Raw genomic sequence first — 26110 nt, forward strand, 5'->3', positions numbered from 1 at the left:
AAGCAAAAAATTCTGATTTCTACCTCTAGTTGTGTAGCAGCCTCAGAACAGGCTCTGACAGACCCACCCTCAAATAACTGCAGTGCCTTGTTAGAGTTTGCCAAATAGTTACTTCATTAAATTGCTTGAGAGCTCTTTCCAAAGGTACGTCTATACTTACCTCCGGGTCCGGCGGTAAGCAATGGATCTTCTGGGATCGATTTATCGCGTCTTGTCTAGACGCGATAAATGGATCCCGGATCGATCCCGGAAGTGCTCGCTGTCGACGCCAGTACTCCTGCTCCGCGAGAGGAGTACGCGGAGTCGACGGGGGAGCCTGCCTGCCGCATCTGGACCTGCGGTAAGTTCGAACTAAGGTACTTCGACTTCAGCTACGTTATTCACGTAGCTGAAGTTGCGTATCTTAGTTCGAAGTGCGGGGTTAGTGTGGACCAGGCCAAAGAGCCAAACCTCTTTCAAGCTGGTGTGAAACTAACTTGAATGGAATGGGGCCTCCTCCCAACTCTGCTTGTTGCTGCTGCTAAATGTATGGAAACAAATGGGCTCTGCTTGGATGGATAACCCTGCATGCAGCGCTCTGCCAGCCTGTCAGTAAGAGTGTCTGGGAGCCCACCATCATGTCCAGGGTAATGAGGTACTGCACCTTCTCACTTAGTTGTGGGGCTTCCGTTCCCAACAAATCCAAGTCCATTCCCAGATGCATTAATATTCTGCTGAGACCTTTCATCTTATGTTCAGCTAGCTGGATGACAAACTGTTGGTAATGGCCTAAAACTTTCCAGCGTGGGGAGAAGTTAGAGATGGGGCCAGGAGCCAGTGTGGGAATGTTCTGTGGGGTGCCCCATAAAAAAATATTTTTCTGAGCAAATATTGTAACTGCCTTTTTATCAAGACTCCCTCTGCACATGAGACAGGTGCCTTCATGCCTGAAGAGAAGCCCTATCATTGTGCAGAACATGTCCATCCAGCAGTCCTGCCTGGGCATTGGTGCAGCCCACCAGTCTTCTGATCCCAACAGAAATGGTCTCTCCCTTTTTCAACAGCCTTCCCTGCTGCACAGTGTAAACCCTTTTTGAACCTACTTTTGAAGGAGTGCAGTCAGGCCCCAAACCCCCTGCCAAAGCATGTCTTTTAGACTCGTTCTGGTGCACACTAGCTGGAGAGGGTGGATTGGAGCAGCATGTCCCACGGCCAACCGTAACGTCCAGCCCAGGCCAGCTCATTCAGTCTCCTCACCTCCACAGTATCAGAGGTGTGAGTAAGAGCAGGTTAGGGGAATTGCTGCTAGCTGCTACCCTTTCCATTCTGGGGCAAGTTACAGCAGAAAAGCAACGTCACTTTCCCTCCCTTACAGCGTGAATCGAGAGCATTGAACCCTAGATGGCAGCACCGGTACCAAAGCCTGTCTCAGCTGTGCCCCTAGTGTTGGACTGCAGGAATTTCAATCCATACTGTTCTCCTTGGCTAGCGGATCAGGCCCAAGGCTAAGACTCAGGAGAGGTGGAAGGGGAATCCTCAGGACTCTTAACAGGAGCACTTCAGAGACCCCGAGGAAAGGGGGAAGGTTTCATCATCTGACTTCCTATTCCAGGAGTGTGCATCAGCCTTGCCAGGGAAATCATAACGTTTTCAACATCAGCTGCAACTCTGCTGGTCTCAGATATTTGCTGCCTATTGTGCTGAATGAGGTTCATCTATAGCATCAAGTGAAAAAAAAGAAGTCACTATAAATTCTGGCAGTTTTTATGATATAATTAAGCTGCCTACAAGGATCCCTCAGGGAAAGCAAATGCAGCTTTGCTATTTATGGAGCTGGCCGAGGTAGTGTTTTCTGGCCAGCGTTCATATCTTATGACCTATAAATTGTGTTTAATAGCTAATCTGTTGCCTCAGATTCTTGTATCAGAAAAACTGGTTTATTTTTTAATCTGTTAATTTACATCAGCACAGCACATTTACAAATCCTTGATTTGGAAACATTAGTCCATTAATGTTGCTAAGCATGGAAGTAATTTATCGTCTGCACTATCTGCCCTTCGCTCTGGCCCATAGATCTTCCTGACACTGCATTATTCTTCCACATGTGATATAATTTTAATAAAAATAATCATTAGGAAGGCTCCTCTGGCCTCGGTTGTTGAAAGCCCTGAAAGATGAGTTGCTGCTGTGAGACTGTAGCTAGTAGTAACAGTCTAGTGCAGCTCCCGATGAGGGGACTTGAACCAGATTTCCTGCTCGAGAGGAAGCCTCATCTGCTGTGTGTTCACAGCTGGGTGCATGTGATGGGGTGCCCAGGAAGGGGTTAATGGCCTGGCAGGGACTGAAATTGAACCCTCTCGCCTGCGGGATGTGTCAGAGCTGGAGGTAGGGCCCCAGTTGGAGAGAACAATAAGGAAGATCTCAGTAGATCAAGGACAAGTGGCACCCAGGCTGGGAGGGAACTGCCTTTGCAAAGGCCTGTACCTGCTGGGGGAGACATGGCTTCCATGGGGAGAGGATGGCAGGTTCTAACAGCCTCTGCTGGCGGGGTGAGTGGGAGAGGTTTCCAGGGCGGCTGGGGACAGAGCCCAGCACACACTCGGCGCCATGATGCTCCTTGGACATGTAAGAATCAGGGTTTTCCTCCTAACCTTGCTTGGGGTGAGTCCATCCTGTGGGCTCTTGCTGTCGTCCTTCGGGCCTTCACTGATGCAGCAGCTGCTCAGTGCAATTCAAGGGACAGGGTTTAATCTACAACCACTTGAACAGTTTGGTCCAGGAGACACTTGTCTCCCTTGCTCATGCTCTGGGAATTGAGCTGGGCTGAGTGCTAGAGCTGCCAGTCTCAGGGTGTCTCCATACTGAACACTTAACTCTGGAACTCGCTTCCCCTGTTGCTCCAACAAAGCACGAGTCAGCTGACTTTTGGGCGAGCTGCAAAGCCCCTCTGCTCCCCAGGGCTTTCAAGGAGCAAGAGGGGTGGGTGGGTGGAAATTGATGCTTTCTGTTGGTGGGCAGAGTCTGATCACTGTTTATTTGTATGGTATCGTTGTACCTGGACTTGGAGTTTGGGGCATGGGGGACAGTTTACACACTTCTCTAAAGAAATAGCAGCTGCAGGGTACTGCTCTCCTGCGCCCAGAGGGCTTGGGGATGGCACAGGCACCAGGATGAATATACATGTATGCTCAGTAGTGCTGAGCCAGGCACATGGCCTTCCTTGGCACAGAGACCTATTTCCTAGGTTGATTGTTCTGGAACAAACGTATTTCTTGCACACTGTATGGGAAAGCCCAACTCTTGCACTTTAGCTAAGCTGTCCTGCTAACTTTGTTTGGCCACCATTGGGGATCCATTAGCAAATGCCATAGCTCCAAAGTGACCTAAGTGCAGCAAAGAGAGTGACATCTCTGCCCTAAACAGCATGACTGGCTTGGTGATCCTGAGCATGCTGGCCTAACTGTGCAGGTATCCCTGTCTGATCGCTCCCTGTGCATGGGTCAGCATTCCCACTGCAGATGTTTTAAGGACTATCTACCGAAGCAGATGCCATGAATCTAGTGCAGGAATCTCTGCAGGCTCAGTAAGCAGAGGGATTGGGAAGCTCTGCAGTGTGAACATGGTCAGTCTGAGCTGCATGCTGCTGCAGTTTCACAAACCATCCTCTTAGGCTCCTTATTCAGAGCCTGAGACCTCTGCTGCTGTTGGAAGGGAGCTCATTGTGCGGGAAGTGGCACAGAAGCAAGCGATTCATTAGTCGTTACTCTGCAGAGAAATGCCATTACATATCTGTCTGCCCAAGATCCCTGTGGACAGGACTTTGCTGTGATAACTGGCATGACTGTAGGTGTTAAAGTAGTAGTGAGAGAGGGGCTGAGATACAGCTGCCTTCAGAGTGGGAACCGAGCTCTCTCAGGCAGCTCACACAGCCTCGTCTCCCCTCATGGCTCCTGATATTGCCAAGTTCCTGCAGATCCCACATTCTGTATTACCCCAAAGTCCCTGGGCTTTGCAGCGCCAGGGGTTCCCCCACTATGTCTCTCAGGGGATGGGAAGGAATTGTCCCTCAATCAGAGAATCCCAGTCCCGTTCTCCCTGCCAGCCTGCGGGTGCCCTTCCTGCAGCCCCTCATTGCCACAAGCTGCCCTCAGAGAAATGCCCTAGCTGCTGGAGAGCCACAAACAGCACATGACCCGTTCGGCAGCTGAGGATTTTTCTCCTGAGTATCGTGTTGCATGTGCAGATAGCCAGGTTTCCACTGGATCCTCCAGGAAGCAGAGCTGGAGTCTCCCTGGAAGAGTTTGTTAGAGGCTAACAGGTGAATGTTGCGTGTCCCTTTGACCTGACTCTGTTTCCACAGGCTCTCACTCTCACCCTCTCTCTCTTGTCTTACAGGCAGCTTCCTCAGCTCTAAGCAGCCTGGGCCATGTGTATACAGCCATTGGCGATTACCCCAATGCACTGGCTAGTCACAAGCAGTGTGTCCTCCTTGCGAAGCAATCCAAAGACGAGCTCTCGGAGGCCCGCGAGCTGGGTAACATGGGGGCAGTGTACATTGCTATGGGGGACTTTGAGAACGCGGTGCAGTGCCACGAGCAGCACCTGAAGATTGCCAAGGAGCTGGGGAACAAGCGGGAGGAGGCGCGAGCCTATAGCAACCTGGGCAGCGCCTACCACTACCGGAGGAACTTCGACAAGGCCATGTCCTACCACAATTATGTGCTGGAGCTGGCCCAGGAGCTGGCCGAGAAAGCCATTGAGATGCGGGCCTATGCTGGCCTGGGCCATGCTGCCAGGTGTATGCAAGACCTGGAGAGGGCCAAGCAGTACCATGAAGAACAGCTGGGCATTGCTGAGAGCCTGCAGGACCGAGCCGCTGAGGGCAGAGCCTCTTCCAATCTAGGTAAGTGCCCCAGGCTATGTGGGGAATAGTGTAACAATGCCTAACCCCGTGGTCTACTGCCGGGAACTTCGCTCTGTGTCACCTTCTCAAATCCCCTGCTTCCACTAGGCCAGCTCCTCATCTCAGTCCCCTTCGTCCATAGGTGCTAGAGCTAGGGGTACTGGGGGGGCTGCCACACCCCCTGGCTTGAAGAGGTTTCCATCATATCCAGGGTTTACAGTTTGGTTCAATGGCTCTCAGCACCCCCACTGTACAAACTGTTCCAGCAGCTCTGCCTTCATATCAGCAGCAAGTGGGCACTTTGCAGGTTCAAAGTGCCAGAGCGATATGCCCCTGGGCCAGCCCTTTAATGTGTCCCAGTGGCAGAGTGAAAAGCATGAGACGATTGCAGAGTAGGGAGTGAAATGGTAAGAAGATGAGTTTGGGGGGGCTGCAAAGCTGAGCCAAGAGAAGGTTTTAGGGGCAAAGCAGGTGCGGCAGCATTATAATGTCCAGTGGGGATGAGGGCAGCATGATTTGCCATCTTGTCATAGGTTTGGGACCCATGCAGGACATCGGGCCCAGCTGAGCACTCAAGTGTGAGGGTGGGGACGTTTCATGGACCAAAGGGTGGCTCTGCTCGTTAACCTTACAGAATGCAACTCCTCACGTCCTTCTCGCTAACCCAAAGGGTGCATTGTGCAAATCCCGGCAGAGCTGATTTTCAAAGCAAGCGCAGAACCCAATCAGTTTTGGATGATGATTGCCCCTGTGGGGAGGAGACATTAATGTCCTACAGTTACCGCTAGAAGCAGGATTTAGAGCAGGGGTGGGCAAACTTTTTGGCCCAAGGGCCACATCTGGGTATGGAAATTGTATGGCAGGCCATGAATGCTCACGAAATTGGGGATTGGGGTGTGGGAGGGGGTGAGGGCTCCGGCTGGGGGTGCGGACTCTGTGGTGGGTCCAGAAATGAGGAGTTCAGTGTGCGGAAAGGGGCTCCAGGCTGGGGCACAGGGTTGGGGTGTGGGAGAGGGGATGAGGGCTCCAGCTGGGGGTGCGGGCTCTGGGGATGCGGGTTTGGGGTTCAGGAGGGTGCTCTGGGCTGGGACCAAGGGGTTCAGATGGCAGGTGGGGGATCAGGGCTGGGGCAGGAGGGTTGGGGCGCAGGAGGGGGGCAGGCTCTGGGCGGCGCTTACCTCAAGCAGCTCCCAGAAGCAGGGGCATGTCCCCCTTCTGGCTCCTATGCGGAGGCGCGGCCAGGCAACTCTGCATGCTGCCCCATCTCCAGGCGCTGCCCCTGCAGCTCCCATTGGCCGTGATTCCCGGCCAATGGGAGCTGCAGGGGCGGCACTTGGGGCGGGGGCAACGTGCGGAGCCCCTTGGCTTCCCCTACGTACAGGAGCCAGAGGTGGGGTGAGGACACGCCGCTACTTCCAGGATCTGCGTGGAGCCACGGTACGCACGGAGCGGTGCAAGCCCCCAACCCCGCTCCCCGACTGGAGCAACAGAGTGGGGCAAGCTCCAGAACCTTCTCTCCAGTGGGTGCTCAAGGGCTGGATTAAAGTGACTGAAGAGCCGCATGCGCCCCCGGACCATAGTTTGCCCACCCCTGGTTTAGAGGGAATGCCGCTCTACTGCTTCTCCCTTTCCCTGGTCCCAAGGTGGGAATTCAGAGAGCACAGATAGTTCTTGCTGCCTTTGCTGTGACTTTCGACATTGTGGACTTTCCTGTCCTAGGCGAAGGTATCCTGGCTGTAATTCCCTTCAGCAGGCCAGGTGTGGCTGGGGCGTGGGAAGGACAGAGAGGGGCTGTTAGGATGATGAGATGCTGGCAGCCCCCAGAAGTGCAGTTATAGCAGGCAGCCCCACACTGTGAATTAGCTTCTGTTTCTGCCTGGCAGTTGGCACTTGGTTCATTTGTAGATGCTAATTGTACTCTGATGTTATCCGTGGCAGGTAATTGAAATGGGCTTGATGAATTACTTAATTTCCTTTAATAGCTGAGTCTTGAAGAGCTGAATAAAGAAGATAAGGTGAACTGGAGAAAACACAACAGCCCCAGCTTTCTAATTAGTGCATCGAGTTTCCTTTTTCTTTACTCAAATTATGGCAAATGTGTAAGGCTAAATGGGTTTATGATGCAAGAACCCCTTTGGGGTGTTGACCTTTAAAGAGCCAGTACTGAGCATTGATAACATTTCTGTTAGTATGACAGGGGATCTGATGGCCAGGAGGGTTGGAAAGGATGATGCTTTGAGTCTGACCTTGTATAAGGGATTTAGCAAAATACAAATGCAAATACACTTAGCAAAGAGCTAATTACGTTCCCCATGTCTCTGGCAGGTGCTGGGAGATGTCTTTTCTGCGGGTGGGCATGAGAACTGCTCTCTGGGTTCTGCTGGCAGACAACAGGGCAGGAGAGGCATGTTCTGGGCTCTGCTGGGCCAGTGTGGCGCATGCGCCCAGGGCTCTGCTGGGGTTTGGGGCATGCACCCTGGGCTCTGCCAGCTACTGGGGTGGAAGTGCTTCTGTGGCTCTGGCGGGTGTGCGGCTGTGGGCTCTGCTGGCCATGAGCAGGGGGAGCACATGCCTTGGGCTCTGTTGGCAGTTGGGGGCTGGGGGGCATCCCCTCTCATCCTGTGTGACACATGCAGTGGGGCAGAGTGAGTCCCCTGTAGGCTTGGGGGGGAGACCTCAGGTCTGAAACTGAACAACATTTCTTCTTACTTGCCTGTGCCTTAGGCTTGGTCCACACTGGGGCAGGGGATCGATCTAGGAAACGCAACTTCAGCTACGAGAATAGCGTAGCTGAAGTCGACGTTTCCTAGATCGAATTAAGTTTACTTACTGCGGGTCCATGCGGCGCAGGCAAGCTCCCCCGTCGACAGCGCTTCCTCCTCTCGGCGAGCAGGAGTTCCGCAGTCGACGGGGGAGCACTTCTGGGATCGATTTATTGCGTCCAGATGAGACACGATAAATCGATCCCAGAAGATCGATCTCTACCCACCGAATCAGGCGGGTAGTGTGGACCTAGCCTTAGAGACATTCTGATGCTGTTTGTCAGAGCCATGAAACAACCCTCTTGGCACAGAAATGTTGCAAAGAGACAGGTTTACCTATTTTCTGCAAGCAAAACTTTTAACTGTGGCTGCTTAGCCTCGGCCCTGAAGGACCCCATGCACCATTGGCATGTGTATGCACGCTTGCTCTCTCTTCTGCAGACCTGACACAAACTCACTTAGGTTCTTAATGCTGTCACCATTTTGCCAGCTCAAAACCCCATGAGGCAAGTTTGGATTAGAAAGTTCTTCTCAGTACCGTTCTTAATCTTATAGCAGCTTTATATTTAGTGATACTTTAATCACATGATTCCAAACAGTCTTCTGTTGAACTGTGAGGGGTTTCAGTGCAGCAGAAATGTTTTTCTCGAGTTGGATTTAAGCCTAAATGTAACTTTGTCAGTAGTGCTGACTCAGCCCCTCCACGCTTGACTTTGAAACAGCCTTTCTAGCGTCTAAACGTAGGATCTCACGTATCAGTTGGTCCTTCAGCTGTACCGCTCTGTCCTCCTCTCTGCCAGTTGTTACTTTGAGAAACGTAGGATCTCACGTATCAGCTGGTCCTTCAGCTGTACCGCTCTGTCCTCCTCTCTGCCAGAGTTGTTACTTTGAGAAATCAAAATGTGTAGTTCTTGTTGAGAAAGTCCATTAATGCTATTTAAAATGCATCCAGTACCAATTAAATGTGAAGTCTTAATTGTCTTTCATCTAAGCCACATGTAAAACAAAACCTCATCAAAATAACCACACTGACAGCCAAAAATGTATCGGAATATGTGTTTCTGAGCCAGAATGTCAGTGTTGGCCTCTTTGCTGAAACAACAGAAATTGTTGTTTGCGTTTCAGTGATTGAGATGGAAGGCTCTCCTTACTGTATTATCTAATGCTGAGTGAGACAGAGACAGCATATAACATAGCCCAGCTGCTGGAGTGCTCTGCAGGGAGATAGGCTGTGCTCTGAGCGTTAGTAAGCAGAAGGTAATGGACTGAGGGCAAGTCGCAAGTTATCAAGCCCTTCATAACAAGGAGATGTGGAGTTTAACCAGGACTCTGACTGTCAACCTTTGCAAAGCAGATGGTGTTTTCAGATTCCAAGGCCCCATCTAGAGAGCTGGCTTGTCAGCCTCTGCAATTCTTAACTCTGCTTACTGCCATGTAGAAAAGGCACTTCATATTATGAGCAAAGGACTGTTTATAGTCTCTAATAATTGCATATGGATGCTAAGCTTCTATTTCCCTCTGCATCTGCCTCCCACTAAATCCTGTATATGCTGCATGTATTGAAATGCAAAAGCAGAGAGAGGAATGTATACTTCACTCTCAGCTAGGGGTGGAGGGTTCTGCTTTATTTTCACAGAGTGGATTATAAGGGATTTAGTTCATTTTGAGAGAGAATCATTTCAAATCCCAAAGTAGCCTCATGGAATGTACTCAGCAATAGAACATTGTGTGTTGTGTATTATGTATGGGTGATACATCGTATGCCACCTATACCACTGGCAGACGCAGCAGGCATGATGCCACTGAAGGCAATGAACTTTGCCCATGTGCATGTACTGCATGTATTTTAAGTACTATTTCTCAGAGGGATGCGGGGTGCAGTCTCAGGCTGAGGAGTTGCAGAGTGTTTTCTCCAGGTAAGTACAAGTAACTGCACCAAAGAACTAAATGCACTAACCCAGTCTTTAATCATAAAGGCAAAGTTGCATGGTAATGACAGTGTTGCGGTAGTGAGGTTCTATTTGAAGAGACACTTTAATGATAGGCCCCAATGTTTTCAAGCATCTTGCAACTTTTTGGAAAAATAAAAAAAGACTCAGGTAAAATGTCTCAGGTTTATCATCAGCCCATGGTGATTTTTTTAAAGTAGTTAAAAATCCATGTAACCATTTTTGAGATTTACAAGCATGAAAACAGTTTTCCAGTAAGGCTCTCCGGTTAAGGAGATTTCCCAGACCCCTTTTTAGCACCTAAATATCTAAAGAACAGCTTCTTTTGTTTGACACTGTCTGACTTCTCAGTAAGAGCCAGTGGTTTAAGCTGTTATTTTTCTCACTCTTCTGACCTTCCTGATATTGCAGATCAACACTCAACAATAGAATGACTTCAGTTATAGTGAAAATGTGTAATATACAGTAACTAAAAACAGAATTAAATACATTTACACACATTAAATACATTTAGTTCAATAATAAAGGCCTGGAAACGCATCAAAATGATCAAAATCATAGAAATTTTGGGCTGGAAGGGATCTCAAGAGGTCATTCTGGTCCATCCCCTCCATGCTGAGGTAGGACCAAGTAATCCTACACCATCCCTGACAGGTTTTTGTCCAACCTGTTCTTAAAAATCGACAGTGATGGGGAGTCCGCAGTCTCCCTTGGAAGCCTGTTCCAGAGCTTAACTATCTTTTTAGTTAGAAAGTTTTCCCTAATACCTAACCTAAATCTCCCTTCCTGCCCATGATTTCTTGTCCTGCCTTCAGTGGCTATGGAGAACAATTGATCACAGTCCTCTTTATACCAGCCCTTAACATATTTGAAGACTGTTACCAGTCCCCCCCTCAAACTTTTCTTCTCAAGATTAAATGTCCAGTTTTTTAACCTTTCTTCACAAGTCAGGTTTTCTAAACATTTTATCGCTTCTGTTGCTCTCCTCTGGACTATCTCCAATTTGTCCACATCTTTCCTAAAGTGTGGCACCCAGAACTTCAGTTGAGGCTTCAGCAGTGTTTGAGTAGAGCAGGACAATTACCTCCTGTGTCTTACATACAACACTCCTGTTAATATATCCCAGAATGATATTGGCCTTTTTCACAGCTTCATCACCTTGCTGACTCATATTCAGTTTGTGATCCACTATAACCGCAGATCCTTTTCATCAGTACTACCACCTAGCCACTAATTCCCCATTTTTGAAGTAGTGGATTTGATGTTTCTTCCTAAGTGAAGTACTTTGTATTTGTGTTTATTGAATTTCATCTTGTTGATTTCAGACTGATTCTCGAATTTGTCAAGGTTGTTTTGAATTCTAATCGTGCCCTCCAGAGAGTTTCCAACCCCTCCTAGCTTGGTGTCCTCTGCAAATTTTATAAGCATGCTCTCCACCCCATTATTCAAGTCATTAATGAAAATATTGAATAGTACCAGACCCAGGAGAGGCCCCTCGAGGACCCCACTAGATATGTCCTTCCAGTTTGACAGCAAATCATAGATAACTGTTCTTTGAGTACAGTCTTTCAACCAGTTGTGTACCCACCTTATAGTAATTTCATCTAGACCACATTTCCCTAGTTTGCTTCTGAAAATGGCATGATTATATGTTCAACATCTGAGGTTTAACCGCTCGTTATGACCATCCTGATGTCATCAGGATTATTTTTGTAGGTTTGCAGAACACCCAGTAGGAAGTCTACTGAGACCTGTGATGTGAAATTAAATAAAACATAGCACAGAAAATTCCACTGATACTCATAAAATGCAGCTAACCAGACTGGGTGCTGGCTGACAGGGATGGGTTCAAACACAATCTAAGGTCTTGTGTAGAGTAGGATTTAAAATGTGATGTTAATATTTGCTAACTAACGCACTAAAAAAGTCTAGTGCTGACAACACTCAGGCCTGGTCTACACTACGACTTTAATTCGGATTTAGCTGCGTTAATCCGAATTAACCCTTCACCCGTCCACACTACAGAGCCAGTTAATTCGAATTAAAGGGCACTTAAAATCGATTTCTGTACTCCACCTCGACGAGCGGAGTAGCGCCAAAATCGATTTTGTTAATTCGAATTAGGGTTAGTGTGGCCGCACACCACCGAATTAATGTGGTTAAATTAATGGGGTAGTGTGGCCGCACACCACCGAATTAATGTGGTTAAAAACCGAATTAATGTGCTTAGTGTGGCCGCGCACAATCGAATTTATACAACCTGTTTCCCAAATTCGAATTATCTAAATTCGGATTAATCCCGTAGTGTAGACATACCCTCAGTGCCTTTAACACATGCTAAATGATGCAGTTAAAGCCATGCAGGATCCTAGCTAATTTGTGCAAACATCATGCCTCCAGTCCTAGACTAGACAAGGCCCAAGAAGGCTGACTTGTAAGGTCTCCTGAGCTCTCTGGAAATGCAGGCTGCCTGTGCAGGGTTGTCTTGCCCTTAGCTTTGTGGTAAGGGAGAGGAGAAGGATCTTGATCCACGGTGCCGCTTCAGCACTTTGGCTGCTTTAGGGTTGATGGTTCCCATTCAAGCTTGTGCCCTTATCTGCTTGTAGCTCAGGTTGCATTTACACTACAGCTGGTGCTTCAGATGGCTGTTTCCCTAGCATCCGTCTGTGCCCTTAGCAGTAACTGTTAAGCAAAGGAAGGAGAAGTCCACATTGTTTCTAGGTTGTGTATATTTTGCTCCAATTTCACAGATCTCAAGTGCTGAATGAGCCTTTTTTAGCTTTCCTTGCCCTTCCTCCCTAGACTCTGTTTGGTTCTGTTCCCTGATGTCATTTGCATACTACTCCTGGATGGGGCCCGGCTGGCTAGCTGCCTGGAAGAAAGCGTTTCTTTCCTTTTGAAGTACACAATTCTAGCTGTGTGAATGAGTCGGTAGCTTTGTGTTTTGAAGTGACAGTGTGTTTCTGGATCCTTCCCGCTCGTGTGACAGGCACAGATGGTGACAGGCTCCCACCAGGCTAGCTTAGTGATAAGGGCTGTGGAGGAGGAGATTGGAGACTCCAATTTTCTGCTCTGTTATGCCATTTTCTCAGCTTTGTCTTGGGTAACCACTTGTAAACATTTGCTCATTGTTTGTTTTTTCCTGTGGTGGTAGTAAAGAGATCGACTGGAACATCTGAAGCTGCACAGGCTTCATCTCCCATCTGCCTACAAGCCTTAATTTTGGCTGTTAAGGAAAGCAAAGAGATGTAATTGTTCTGGTATGTGATAACTTCCCCTTCCTGATCTTAGTTAATCTTGCTGTGGGGCTTGCTAATTGCATTGAGTGTGTGGCTTTTCTACAACCTGCAGAGCAAGAAGTTGCAGGATGTTCCCTGTCAATGCAACCTGCTAGTGTCTCTGGTGCCTTTAATCCCAAAGCTCTGCCTTGGAATCATCATCTGTCAGGGGGAGAAGAGCTGCACCTGTGCCTCTGAAGGGGCATGCCAAATTCCCGTTTCCTCGGGAGCAGCCTGTTTTCCAGGTGATGTTCTGTGAATCTCTGCTGCTCAAGGCCCCTTATTGCAGGCAGCAGCCCTTCTCTGAGGACATGGTGCTCTGGATGAAACTCCCTTCAGAGCCCGCGGATGCTGCTTCTTAGGTTGGGCAGTGGTGTCCCCACTCTGACTGTGCTCTCGCCAGTGTGTTCCCAAGTTCTGCTGGCCCACAGAAGAGCCTTGCTCTAGGAATCCAGTCCCAGGAACCCTTCTCTGCCTCCCTTCCTGCACAGGGCAGAGTGCTCAGGACTGGCTCCTCGTCAACAACTCTGCCATCAAGAAGTTACTTCCCTTCTTGAAACACAGCACCACATGTCTCCTGTTGCTGCCTGTTGAGGGGATTCAGGAGGCTAACATTTTACCTTCAAACTGGACACGGCCTTTGTGCAGCTTCGAGTTACAAATGAGCCCATTGGAACTCGGTGGGTGAGGAGCAGATTATTTTGCAGGCCCTGTAGCTTTGGTCAGTTCAGTGGCCACTATCACAGGCACTGACCAGTAGTGTCTGAGAGAACCCAGCTATCTCCTAGTCTGCGAATAGTCAGAGCCTGGGGCGGATGGTGACTGGCTAATCATGAACTCTTAATGGCGACCAATATAAATTCATTCCTCCCATTCCTCCCAAGGAATCTGCATCTCTGGGGGTGCGTGAGCTCCAGATTGGGGTGCTAGAGGGCTGTGGCCTGCTGACTGCGCACCAGGCGCTCCTTAAAGGGTTTATGAGTAAGGCTGCGAGTCTGTCATGGATTCCATGACCTTCCGTGACTTCTGCAGTGGTTGGGTGTGTGGGAGGGGACTCAGGGCTGGGGCAGGGGGTTGGGGAGTGGGGGGGCACTTACCTCAGGGTGGGGGGCTCCCTGGCTCCCACTGGCATGGCCCCGCAGCTCCTAGGTGGAGGCGGGGCCAGGGGGCTGCACGTGCTGCCTGCGCCCACAGGCCCCACCCCCACAGCTCCCATTGGTTGTGGTTCCCGGCCAATTGGAGCTGCACAGCTGGGGTTTATGATGGGAGCCGCGTGCGGAGCCCCCGGGCCCCTCTGCCGCCTAGGAGCTGCAGGGACACGCAGAGCCGGGTAGGGAGCCCCTGCCAACCCTCCCCCCACAGCAGCAGTGGAGGTCCCGGGCCACGCGCCGCTGCCTGCCTCCCTCAGCACCAGCAGGGTCCTGGGCCACTTCCCCCAGCACCCGTAGCACCCCCGGATCACCACCCCTCCCAGAGCACACCGGGGCCCCTGTCCAAATTTTAGTTAGGGGTATATAGTAAAAGTCATGGACAGGTCACGGGCCATGAATTTTTGTTTACTGCCCATGACCTGTCCATGACTTTTACTAAAAATACCCGTGGCTAAAACGTAGCCTTACTTATGAGAGCTTAGTATCAGAGGGGTAGCCGTGTTAGTCTGAATCTGTAAAAAGCAACAGAGGGTCCTGTGGTACCTTTAAGACGAACAGAAATATTGGGACCTCCCAATACTTCTGTTAGTCTTAAAGGTGCCACAGGACCCTCTGTTGCTTTTTATGAGAGCTTATTCTTGAAGGTGAATGATTTCCCCCCCAGCCTTGCAAACAAACTAGATCTTTGCGTGGTGCTGCTTTGGAGTGAAGGCAGGGTGAGGCCAGAGAAATGAGGAGCATTGTAATGCATGAATCTGATTCAGACCACGAGCCTGAGGGGCTTTTCAGAAGCCAGAGGAACCTCAGCCTGACTAAGAACCTTGTGGTCACCATGCAGCAGTGAGAGGAGACACAATGCTAGTAGATGCCCCACTGCAATGGTCCAGAAACCTGGATGCTGCTTCAAGCAGTCTTCAGTGAGAAAGTGTGAGCTTTCGGTAAAAGAAGAGCTGCTCTGTCTGAGAACTGTAAACTGAGGCAAGAGTTTTCACCCATGGGTGCCTGTAGCAAGGGGGCATGGCCTCCCTCCGACACCGACAGGGAGGCATGGCCACTACCTTCTACAGGGCCTCTAGTTGGACTTGTGATTTTTCCAAACACCTGAAGCTGAAATCAGTGTCCTGCTGGTGCTCAGCACTCCTTATGGTCTGGCCACTCTGGAATAGGAGCCTGTCCTTAGTTACCCAGCTTTGCAAGTCTGGTCTAAATCTTCAGTTTTTCATCTCAGTGTTACAAGGGTGGATGAGACATTAGGCCACAGACCTGACCTGCTGGAGTCCCGTGCAATTTCTCAGACGTTGGTTCTGAAGCTGGGATGTTTTAGTCAGGAAACAGGAGCTGATCTGGCTTTGGGGAGATGGAAGTTAAAGGAAGTGATGACTGCACATCCCACGGGGCCTGAAATGGCCCAGCATTCCCTGCACACACACACACGCACGCACGCACTCTCTCTCTTTTTCGAAGGCTGTTATTGAGGGGCACTCATGGATGCATCAGATCAGGAAAGGAGTGGTGGTGGGGGCGGGGGGGCTGAGAGGGGACAGTGAATTAATTATTTTTAAATTCCTTGATGCCTTTTATCTCATTCACGTAACTTCAAACATGTCAGACTCAGGAGGAATTCGCAGAACAACCAGCTCTCTCCTAATCTCATGTTATTTATATTTGTCAGCCTTTCGTGTACAGATAAACTCTCTGTGATGTCTCACTCCATTCACAGAGGGGAATTTCAGCTTCCTGCATCAGCAGAGCGGGTGCTGAAGGCTGGGAAGCTGAGCAGTTTATACGGTCCACACAGTGGTACATGAAATAGGAACATTGCAGAGGGGAGAGAGGAGTTGCAGCTGTCCAGTTCTGGCTGCTCTTCAAAGGCCTAATGGGCATCTCCTGCCATCTGCATATTTGAGTACGTTTCTTCCTGATGATGGCTTTACTCCAGGAGCCCAGAAGTTAGGCGACAAGAGCCTGTTGGTCATAGTGCTGCCGCACATCTTTCATTCCTGCACAGCTCACTACAAGCCCACACTCATTTCTTAGCCGTGACAAACCCCCATCATTTTGAACCTGATCTCTCCATCTGAAATGTGTCAGTAAAACATCATTTTCCTCAGTGTGTGATGGGGCCAGTAGCTGGCTTGACTCAAGGGCAGGGTAAGGTGCGGGAGAGCAGCTTGGAATGGCTTTCTGAACTGCCATGCCTTTAGATTTGCCATCATTTTTCTACAGCAGTGTTGACCTCCCACACACTTAGTTCGGAGCCTGTGGTACCTGGAACGCTCTCTTGGAGCTCTCCTGGGCATGAAGCGTTTCTTGAAGCTTGGACCTTTCATGGAGCTCTTCTCTCCGCTCTGGTATTTGTGTGCTAAAGCCCAAAGTTATGCTTCTGCTTTGTTGTTAGGCTGTGACGCTTTGGGGTCAACCCAGACCACTTAAGGCATTGTCACCACCTGCCCTGCAACTCTGGGTACCATAAATACTATGCCTCTGTGGCTCACAACCCTGACACCAACAGTCAACTTACAAGCATGCAGGTCACTCATCCACTGCCCAGTTACCTTTTGTACAGTGACCCTAACACTCTCCCAGTCCCGAATGCCCCCAAAACATCTGCCCTGTGACAGTCTGCTGGGGTTCCCAGATTTGTGAGTTACTGTGTTTGTGTTTCTGCTCTCAGCTTCAGCAAATCAGAGTTTTGCTACCGCCAAACTGTGTGACAACTCCCCGACACATCAGCTTGTCTGCCTTGCCAGCAAAATCTTCAGGGCTCTGCCAGTCCAAACCTCACCTTAGATGTAACACACAGTTCCTGCGTTCCCCAGAGATGTCTCCCTCAGTGCCCAGCCCTCTCCTGGAACGCTGACAGACATTATTAAGTTCCTTGTTCCTTTCAAGAGACAATACACTGCAGCTCATTAATTTAACCTGTGGTTTGACAAACCCTTGTATTTCAGTCATAGCACTGATTTGGTTTATAGTAAAAATAAAACAAGTTCATTTAACAAAAAGACATAGAATTAAGTGATTCCAAGTATAAGGAATAAAGATATAAAGGGTTACAAGCAAACAAAAGTAAAACTACACTTCTAAGACTAAAACTTAATTTCAGCAAGTTACTGTCTTTGCCTAAGCAGGTTTCTCATATAAGCCCAGTTCCCAGAGACTTCAACCCCATTGGTTGAAGGATCAAATGTTCTGTGACTGCAAGAGCTCTGGCCCAAAGGTTTCCTGCTGTTCTTCCCTTCCTGTGGGCTTCCCATCCCCCTGCTGATTCATATGTGAATGGGGCTTCCATTGTTTTGATTCTATAATGTTCATTTTACGTTGGAGACAGATAGATAGCTGCCATCCCTTCTGTCTGGGAGAAATCCTGTTTCTCCCTGTGTTTGGTCACAGACTCTAAAGCATAATATCAGTGAGTATCCATAATGCCTCATATAGTGTTAATAGACAATTCATAATGATACCTATCACCAGGGTCTCACTGATTTTCATAAAAGACCTTATTTGATACACTTCTATAATATGGTAGTATTGTATACAATCAGTTGATTCAGTTGCTTATCATTTGAAGTTCAGACCCCCTGCCTTTATAGCCCAGTAAAACTTTGAAATGTATTCTTTGAAGTGTATGTCCAGATAAAGTTTTTCTCCTACTGGGGTGTGGACACCATGCTGTCTTCTCCCTTGTTTATTAGCTTGATAGCTTTGGTACCTTGTATGTAAATGTACCTTCATTGTCTCTGCCTGGCGACCAGGCTGGTCAGAAAAGCAAATATACATTCCTCTGTCTAAGGCAGACTGTGCTTACTCGTTGCTTGCTAATGACATTTTAAGAACATAATTTTATCACTTATTAAGAACCCTTTGTTACACCAAACAATGATTTTCAGGACCAGCATTTGTATATGATTCCTTACATGACACCTTTTACATACAGATTATGAAAACAGTGTGTTAGGTGTAGTGAGTTGCTGACACAGTAGTGAACCACCAATGGGCCTCTGTCACCAAGGTGTTTACGGAGTAGTTCCATTGTTGTGGTAGCACCCAAAGACGCCAGTCAGGAGTGGGCTTCCTTGTGCTGGGCACTGTACAGACAGAGGTAGTGAGAGAGTCCCTGCTCCAGATTGCTCACAAACTAAAACTACATCAAGCAGCCCTGGGCCGGGGGAGCAGGACACGACATCCATGCAGAGTGATCCAGGTGGCAGCAGGCTAGGGCCATGGCTGTATCCATTTGTTAGAAGAACTTAATTTTAGGGCACACTTGAGGATGGAGTGTGGGAGAGCAGGAGTTTGTTTATGAGGGGACGGGGGGTAAAGGGAGGAGGCAGAGAAGTACGTTGGGTATGAGGAGTCAGATTGGGCAGCTGAAGAGCTGCAGTGGTAGGAAAGGGGTGTGAGGAGGGGACAAAACCACCAATGGCAACACAGTAAATGAGCATAAAATGGCCCAGTTTGGCCTTCTGTTCAGAACCGAAACGAGATCTATTACTGAACCCGGCTGAGGCTGTAAGATCTCCATTGCTGAAGTGTGTCCCTTTTCATAGGTGCATGCACACGTTTGATAGGGTGTGCGTATCTGAGGCCCCACCTTCTTTCCAAAGATCTGTGGTGCTGGGTCATGGAGTCCAGTTTCGTGTGAACATTTTGATCTGTGTGATGTAAATGAAGCTGGAATTCTTATGTAATTCCCAGTTCCTCTGATTGCGATCACATTCCACACCCCTCCTCCCTCTGCCTGTCTACCCTTCCTTTTACCTTCCTGGAAAACATCTCCAGTCCGAGCCCTTTGGTGCTGCTAAACTGCTGGCCTTTGAAAACCTCGGCGGGACAGTGATGAGCTGTAGCACCTATCCCCTTTCTGGTGGCTCTTGCTCTGCTCCCAGAAATGTTGGTGCTGGTATTATTTCCAAGCCTGATGCCCTTAGGATTAATGAGGCATTTGTGCTGTGTGAAGAAGCGATTTACGAATGTGCTTTTACATCCAATAAGTCTCACTGATGAAATCATTAATACCCTGCAGAAGCCACTTCAGTCTGGGCAATGATTGGTGGCTGCTCTTTCTGAGCAGGGTTTCCCTTTGGTAACGTAATGCTGTTGGTATAGTGCCTGATAATGAATGGCCTTGGGTGTCATGTGATACATCAAGCAGGTAAGTTGCTGGTGTATTGTGCATGGGAAGCAATCTGAGAGCATGTGCTGTCGCTCGGGGGAGGGAGGTGTTGGCTGTGGGTCTAGGCTGTCGGTGGGTGAATATTCAGGTGGATGAATAGTCAGGGTTTTGTAATGTTTGTGTGGGTAGGTATATTCGATTGTCTTGCGGCTTTGGAGTGTCTTGGACATGTGGGGTGAATATGCAGGTAGGGGTGTGTGGGGAGAAAACTGCCAGAAGAGTCACGTCTATCTCCTGAACACTCTAGTGAGTGTCCCTAGGAAATTCTGCACTGAGTCGTCATTGGGTGTGAATGTCACTGGCAGTTACTCTCCCAGAACAGCCAGGGCAGCTCAGAGCTGCCAAAGGAGCCTGCAGCTGACCTTGATCCCACAGAAAGGAGAGCTTGTTGCTTTTTCAGCTTTGGGGCAGATATGAGACGGCTGCAATTCCCTGGTGATTGGTTCTGTTTCTTCCTTCTCCTGTCTTGATGGCCATGATCCCACAGAAGGGGATCTTGCCTGGATGGATAAGTGTGAACTTGCATTGACCTGGAGAAGGTGTCCAAGGGAATGTTTCCTCTCCATAGAATGAGCTTGTTTCCCCTTGAGTCTGCAGCGTTCAGAGCCACTTGTAACTCATGACGGTGTCCCCCAGAAAGCTGGGAGTGTTTTCATGGCCTCTTCCAGTGACTCTGAGTTTTGTCCTGGGTTTTGAAAATCCCTGCACTCGGGGCCCCTCCGGGAGTTGGTGGGTGGCTGAACCGCTGCAATGTCCACAGGCTCCCCCCAAGGAGCTCCCCCACCAGGCCTGTCGCATGTTGAGAATCTGCCCTCAAGTGAGCCCCCCTCCATGCGAGTCATGTCCAGACATGTCTTCAGGATGTCGTCATTTCTTGGTCGAGGCCATTGGAGGAATGAGCATTTTTTCCTCTCTCCCTCATGAGGCCAACACCCAACCACCTTCTTCACCTGACCCAGGACAGAGGTTCTGGTTTTTATTTCAAAATATAGTTACACTAACTCATAACCCCCACTGAAAGCATCTCAAATAATGTCTTTCCAGTGCATTAGCACAGCCTCCGCCCACCCATACCCTTTGCACACAAAGCTCCCATTGCCCTCCGTGCAGCTATTATATGAAGGATCTCCCCATCTGATGGTTGCTCCCTTGGAGGAGGTGGGTGGGGTTCACTGTGACTATACTGCCTATGATGGAGAGTGGTTACGTGTCTTGCACCTCAGAGGAATCTGTCCATGCAGCAGGAACAGGTTAGGAAATGTTTACCAGTCCCTTTATTTTGGAAACCAAATCTTTCTTAGTTGTGGTTTTCAGTGAGCTATGTGTTTTTAGCTTTTCCACACGTGGGGCCTGCTGCATTATGTCACTTTGGGATGGGCTTGGCTCTCACACTGATGTCATGGAAGCTCTGCTGAGCCAAGGCACATGGAAAAGCTGAAAGGGAAAAAAGTGATTAACAAACGGAACAGAGAAGTGTGTGCCCCCCTTTACAGCCAGCAGAGGCTCTACTTATTCCCAACCTGGCCACCCCTTACTCTTCCCGTGCAGATGTCCTAGTTCATTTCTCTCTTTATAGCTCCTAAGGACAAGGTGGTATCTTTACAAGGATTGTTCTTTCACAATATTAATTAATGTGATGTCCTGGCCAAATTCCACCTTGGTAGTTACACTGTCTCCAGTAGCTAACTTCCCCTTTCTGCTGGATACATGATTCTTCTTTCCTTCCTGTGATAACCTGCTGTGTGCAGTTAAGTAGTTGCCTTCTTACACCCCAGAGGTAGCTACATTTCAGTGGTAGGTTCAGTGATACTTACGTCTCCATTGCTTGCCTCTCAGTGGGGTTATGCAGGTGTTAGCTGGTATTTGTAAAAGCTTCCCAGCTCCCAGATGGAGGAGGGCAAGATAGTGTCTCTAAAAGTATATGAGCCTCAGATCCAGATCTGTTTTATAAAGTCTCAAGTTATCATGGATCTCGAGGTGTCTTCCCATCTCAATGCTTTGGCTGTGAGAATGGAGACTCTGGGGCTTGGGGGTGTAATGAGGGAGAGCTCTGGAGCCTTGGCTTCAGATCCCACGTAGGGCACATGTGAAACAGGTGAGACCCATCCTAGTTTAATGTGATGTTTATCCAGATCTGCTGTCCCAAGACTGGCATAGCAGGAAACTGCAGGTTAGGATTAAAGGGCAGGAGCCCCAGGACAGGAATAACAGGCGGTGCTAGAGGGAAGAGCTGAGGTGCAGCAGTACAGTTGTGGGTCCCAGGAATGGAACAGTAAGGGGTATGATAGATCAGGATTGGGGGGCATTGGCACAATTGTGGGGGGAGCTTGCATGGCACTTGGCCACTCAGGCTAGTCCCATCAGTTCCTCAATTTCATAAACTTTAAATTTGTTCACACAGCAGCAGCCCAGGCCTCGTTATTTAAATCCTATTTCACTCTGCCCACGTCTTGTCAATTGCCTTATCCTGAAGCTTCATGTTGGTAGGAAAATGACTAGAATTTATAGAACAACTTGCTTTGATAGAAATACGGTTAATCTGGCCAGAGTACATATTGGGACTTGCGGTTTTCAATCCAATATGAATTTACAAAATGAATCTGTTAAGCTCCAAATTGCCTCAGGAAAGCAAATTTCAGCTATCGCATTCCAGCCCTGCTTGTAAAGCCATCTGTCTTCGCATTTGTGTTTGTAAGTACAAAACAAGAGCTGGATCAAACGCGCTGCCTAATCGTAGCTCCCAGTGTCTACTGGACTTGTGGAAGCCCGTCCCTCTCTCATCCTCCAACTGCATCCTCTCTCCTTCCACCCTCAGGATGCCTGTTGTCATGTGTTCTGGAGTGAGCAGCTTACTTCTCTTTGGGGTGAGGTGCTGACAGTTGCTACCTATTTGCATTTGTCCTCCTGGCCCAGATATTGTGCTGTGCAGTGCCCTGCCATCTCCTGCCACAGGCCTGTTCGTGAATGTCTGCAAAGGGCCCAGAACTCCTTAGAAGAAAGTGCAGAGTCTCATTAGTCCCATTAATGCAGAGTGCACCAGTCATTGGAAGGAGACTCAAACCTGAGGCGTCTTTCTTATCCTGCAGGCATAGGACAGACCCATGGAGATTGAGCCAATGGCCTTCCACTGCCTCTCAGGTGTGATTGTCAGTCACATCACCACACCTGTTCCTGGGGGTGGCTGTGCTATGTAGGGCACACTTCATTGGCACGTCAAAGTTCTTCTGTTCAGATTTATTGTTAAATCGTTTCTGTGTAATTCTCAATATGTTTGGGGCATTGGTTGGAAAGCTGATTGTCTGTTGTAGGAACAAACCAGCACTGGCCCCTGGGTTGGGGGAATGGACTGTACAGGACTTGCTAGGGTTAACTCCTATGGCTGTCTGAACCTCCCAATCCACATCTGAAAACGTAGCAACATCCCCTTGGGTGAGCGTGTTAGGAACTCAGGGGCAAGCTGCTGGGGTACAGATGTAGGCAGGCCCATCAAAGCTGGTGCAGAAAATGTGGTTCCTCTCCCCACCGAGACGCCCGCTGTCTCAGTCCTAAATGCTCAACTGAACTGGCATTTCACAGTGATTAGTGTTTTAAATCAGAGCTAATTCCAGGCAGCCTCTCTGGGTTTAGTGCCCTGGAACCGTCTCATGAAGAGCCAGAGCTGCGACTGGCAGGTGGGTTTCTGCTCCTTAGGATAATGGCTAGTGTGACAGCCTGAGGAAGCTCTCTGTGCTTTTGGGGTTCTCTGCTGCTTCCAGGCTGTCCCTGCTGGCCAGGCCCCCTCCCTGTAGCATGGCCTCACTGCTTCTCTGGTGCTTCATCCATCACTGTGATTGCTTTATTGAGCCATCTCAGTTATTGCTGCTGCTTCTCCATAGCACAATAAATCCAGCCCTGGGCACTGAGCACCCAGGCAGTTCAGAGAGTTTCTGGGAAGGCTGCTTTACCAGGCCCAGCATCCGATGACTCTGAGCCTGGAACTCACCTAAGACAGTGTTAAGAGATTCAGGGTACTTGAGCCACCCCTTAAGCTCCAGCAGAAAGCCTGTTCTCTCCCCTGCTCTAGTCACAGACAGCCTTTGGAAGAGCCCCGTGGAGAGAGCGGAGACCCAGCGGTGAAGGCCCCGTGGCTGTGCTTTTGCCTTCTAGTTTTGTTTAAAGAGTTGGGAATGGAGGCATCTAGGGCTCTGGTTTATTGATTTCCCAGTACCTTCATGTGCTGTCCATTTTCCAGAGGATCCTGTAGCTCCCTGAGCCCTTAGTGGAGGGTTTGCCATCCATTCTTTGCACGTGCCCAGGACTCGAGTCCAGCCTATGTGGGGCTGGGGGTCATGCCCAGTGCGGTAGGGGAGGGTTGCAGTGTGAGGCTGGGGGCGGCGCGGTGGGGGAGGGGCAGTGTCTGGAGCTGGGGGCAGTGCTGTGGGGAAGGGTCACTGTGTGGAGCTGAGGGCAGCGCTGTGGGAGAGGGGTAGTGCTGTGGGGTTGGGGGGAATGGTTGGTGTGTGGGGCTGGGGGGAATGGTCAGTGTGTTGGCTGGGGGTGGCGCTGTGGGGAAGGGTTGTCGTGTGGGGCTGGGGGTGGCGCTGTGGAGGAGGATCAGTGTGTGGAGCTGAGGGTGGCGCTGTCGGGGAGCGGCAGTGCTGTGGGGGTGTTGTGTGGGAAAGGGTTGTGGTGTGAGGCTGTGGGGGAGGGGCACTGTGGGGAAGGGTTGCTGGGGGTGGCGCTGTGGGGAAGGGTCACTGTGTGGAGCTGAGGGCAGTGCTGTGGGAGAGGGGCAGGGCTGTGGGGTAGGGGCGGTGTCGGGGCCAGAGGCAGTGCTGTGCGGGAGGGGTGGTGTGTGGGAAAGGTTGTCGTGTGCGGCTGTGGGGGTGGCTGGGGGCGGCACTGTGGGGTTTTAGCTCTTTAATCTCTGTTTCTGTTATTTCTCAGGGATCATTCACCAGATGAAAGGCGACTACGACTCTGCTCTGAAACTCCACAAGACTCACCTGTCCATCGCCCAGGAGCTGAATGACTATGGTGCTCAGGGCAGGGCCTACGGCAACATGGGCAATGCGTACAATGCCATGGGCATGTATGACCACGCTGTGAAATACCACCGGCAGGAGCTGCAGATTTCTATGGAAGTGAATGATCGGGCCTCGCAGGCATCCACCCACGGGAACTTAGCAGTGGCCTATCAGGCCTTAGGTGCCCATGACCGGGCCCTGCAGCACTACCAAAACCACCTCAACATTGCCCGGGAGCTGCGGGACATACAGAGCGAGGCCCGGGCCCTCAGCAACCTGGGCAACTTCCATTGCTCGCGAGGAGAGTACGGGCAGGCAGCCCCTTACTATGAGCAATACCTGCGCCTGTCCCCTGAGCTGCAGGACATGGAGGGGGAGGGGAAAGTTTGCCACAACCTTGGCTACGCCCATTACTGCCTTGGAAACTATGAGGAGGCTGTAAAGTACTACGAGCAGGATCTTGCCTTAGCAAAGGATCTACATGACAAGTTGAGCCAAGCCAAAGCCTACTGCAACCTGGGCCTGGCGTTCAAGGCCTTAATGGACTTCAGCAAAGCCGAGGAGTGCCAGAAGTACCTGCTGTCTCTGGCCCAGGCTCTGAACAATTCCCAAGCCAAATTCCGGGCTCTTGGGAACCTGGGGGATATTTTTATATGTAAAAAAGATGTAAATGGTGCAATAAAATCCTATGAACAGCAGCTGAGCTTAGCCCATCATGTCAAAGACAGGAGATTGGAGGCCAGTGCCTATGCAGCCTTGGGTTCTGCGTACAAGATGATACAGAAATATGACAAGGCCTTGGGGTACCATACACAGCAACTGGAGGTTTACCAGGAACTAGGGGATGTGCCGGGTGAATGCAGAGCTCATGGCCACCTTGCTGCAGTGTACATGTGCCTTGGGAAGTACACCATGGCATTCAAGTGTTATGAAGAACAGCTGGAACTTGGACAGAAGCTGAAGGACCCCAGTATAGAGGCCCAAGTCTATGGCAACATGGGCATCACCAAGATGAACATGAATGTCATGGAGGAAGCTATTGGGTACTTTGAGCAGCAGCTGGCCATGCTACAGCAGCTGAGCGGAAACGAAGCTGTGCTGGACAGAGGCCGGGCATACGGAAACCTGGGGGATTGTTACGAGGCTCTAGGAGATTATGAAGAAGCCATAAAGTATTATGAACAGTACTTATCTGTAGCTCAGAGTTTAAATCGCATGCAAGACCAGGCGAAGGCCTATCGGGGCCTGGGAAATGGGCACAGGTAACAAATGCCAAAGGCTGGAGTATTGCATGGCCTTTGGTAATGAGAAATGTCTTGAAAGTGAATGAGTGAAAATACCTGAGTGATGATTATACCATCACTATTCACGTGATTCAGTGGTGAGCAGTGTCACAGCGAGTATATGGGTGCACATGCTCCCAACAGGGGTTAGTGTCAGGGAACCAACCTGAGAACACAGATTCAAGACAATATGCTGGATTTCTCTCACATGGTGCAGTCACTGGCTAGCAAGTTGTGTGTGTGCTGGGGGGAGATAGAGGGGTGTGTGTGTGTGTGGTGTGTGTAAATAGAGGTGGATGGGCAGCTGTGGGGGTGGGTATGGGGCAGGGTATGTGTACGTCTGTGAGAGATAGAAGTATGGGTGCAGGGGGGAGGGGGAACTTTACAGATGCATTTGTGTGGGTTGGGGTTACATGTATGGATGTGTGGATATAGAGCTGTGGGGGATGTGTGTACAGATGTGTGTTGGGGGTATATGACTGTGGGGGTGTATGTGTATGGATTTGGGGTGTGTGGCTGTGAAGGGTAGATGGGGGTGCTGTGCATGTGTCTCTGTACACGTGTGTCAGGGGTGTATGGCTGTGGAGGGTACATGGAAGCTGTAGGGGTGTATTTGTACAGAT

The 26110-nt window shown here is 49.7% G+C and overlaps 1 protein-coding gene across 1 annotated transcript in view; it reads left to right on the forward strand.

Moving 5' to 3' along the window:
• The window catches only part of TTC28 (tetratricopeptide repeat domain 28), a 276929-nt gene that overhangs the window by 179506 nt on the left and 71313 nt on the right, over positions 1-26110 (forward strand). The window contains exons 5-6 of the mRNA XM_024196899.2: positions 4375-4882; positions 24125-25466. Coding sequence (XP_024052667.2) covers positions 4375-4882; positions 24125-25466 — 1850 coding nt within the window. The remainder of the gene's footprint in view (positions 1-4374; positions 4883-24124; positions 25467-26110) is intronic.

This window comes from Terrapene carolina, unplaced genomic scaffold (assembly GCF_002925995.2).
Source record: "Terrapene carolina triunguis isolate 2854851 unplaced genomic scaffold, T_m_triunguis-2.0 Scaffold234, whole genome shotgun sequence".
Taxonomy (NCBI): Eukaryota; Metazoa; Chordata; order Testudines; family Emydidae; genus Terrapene; species Terrapene triunguis.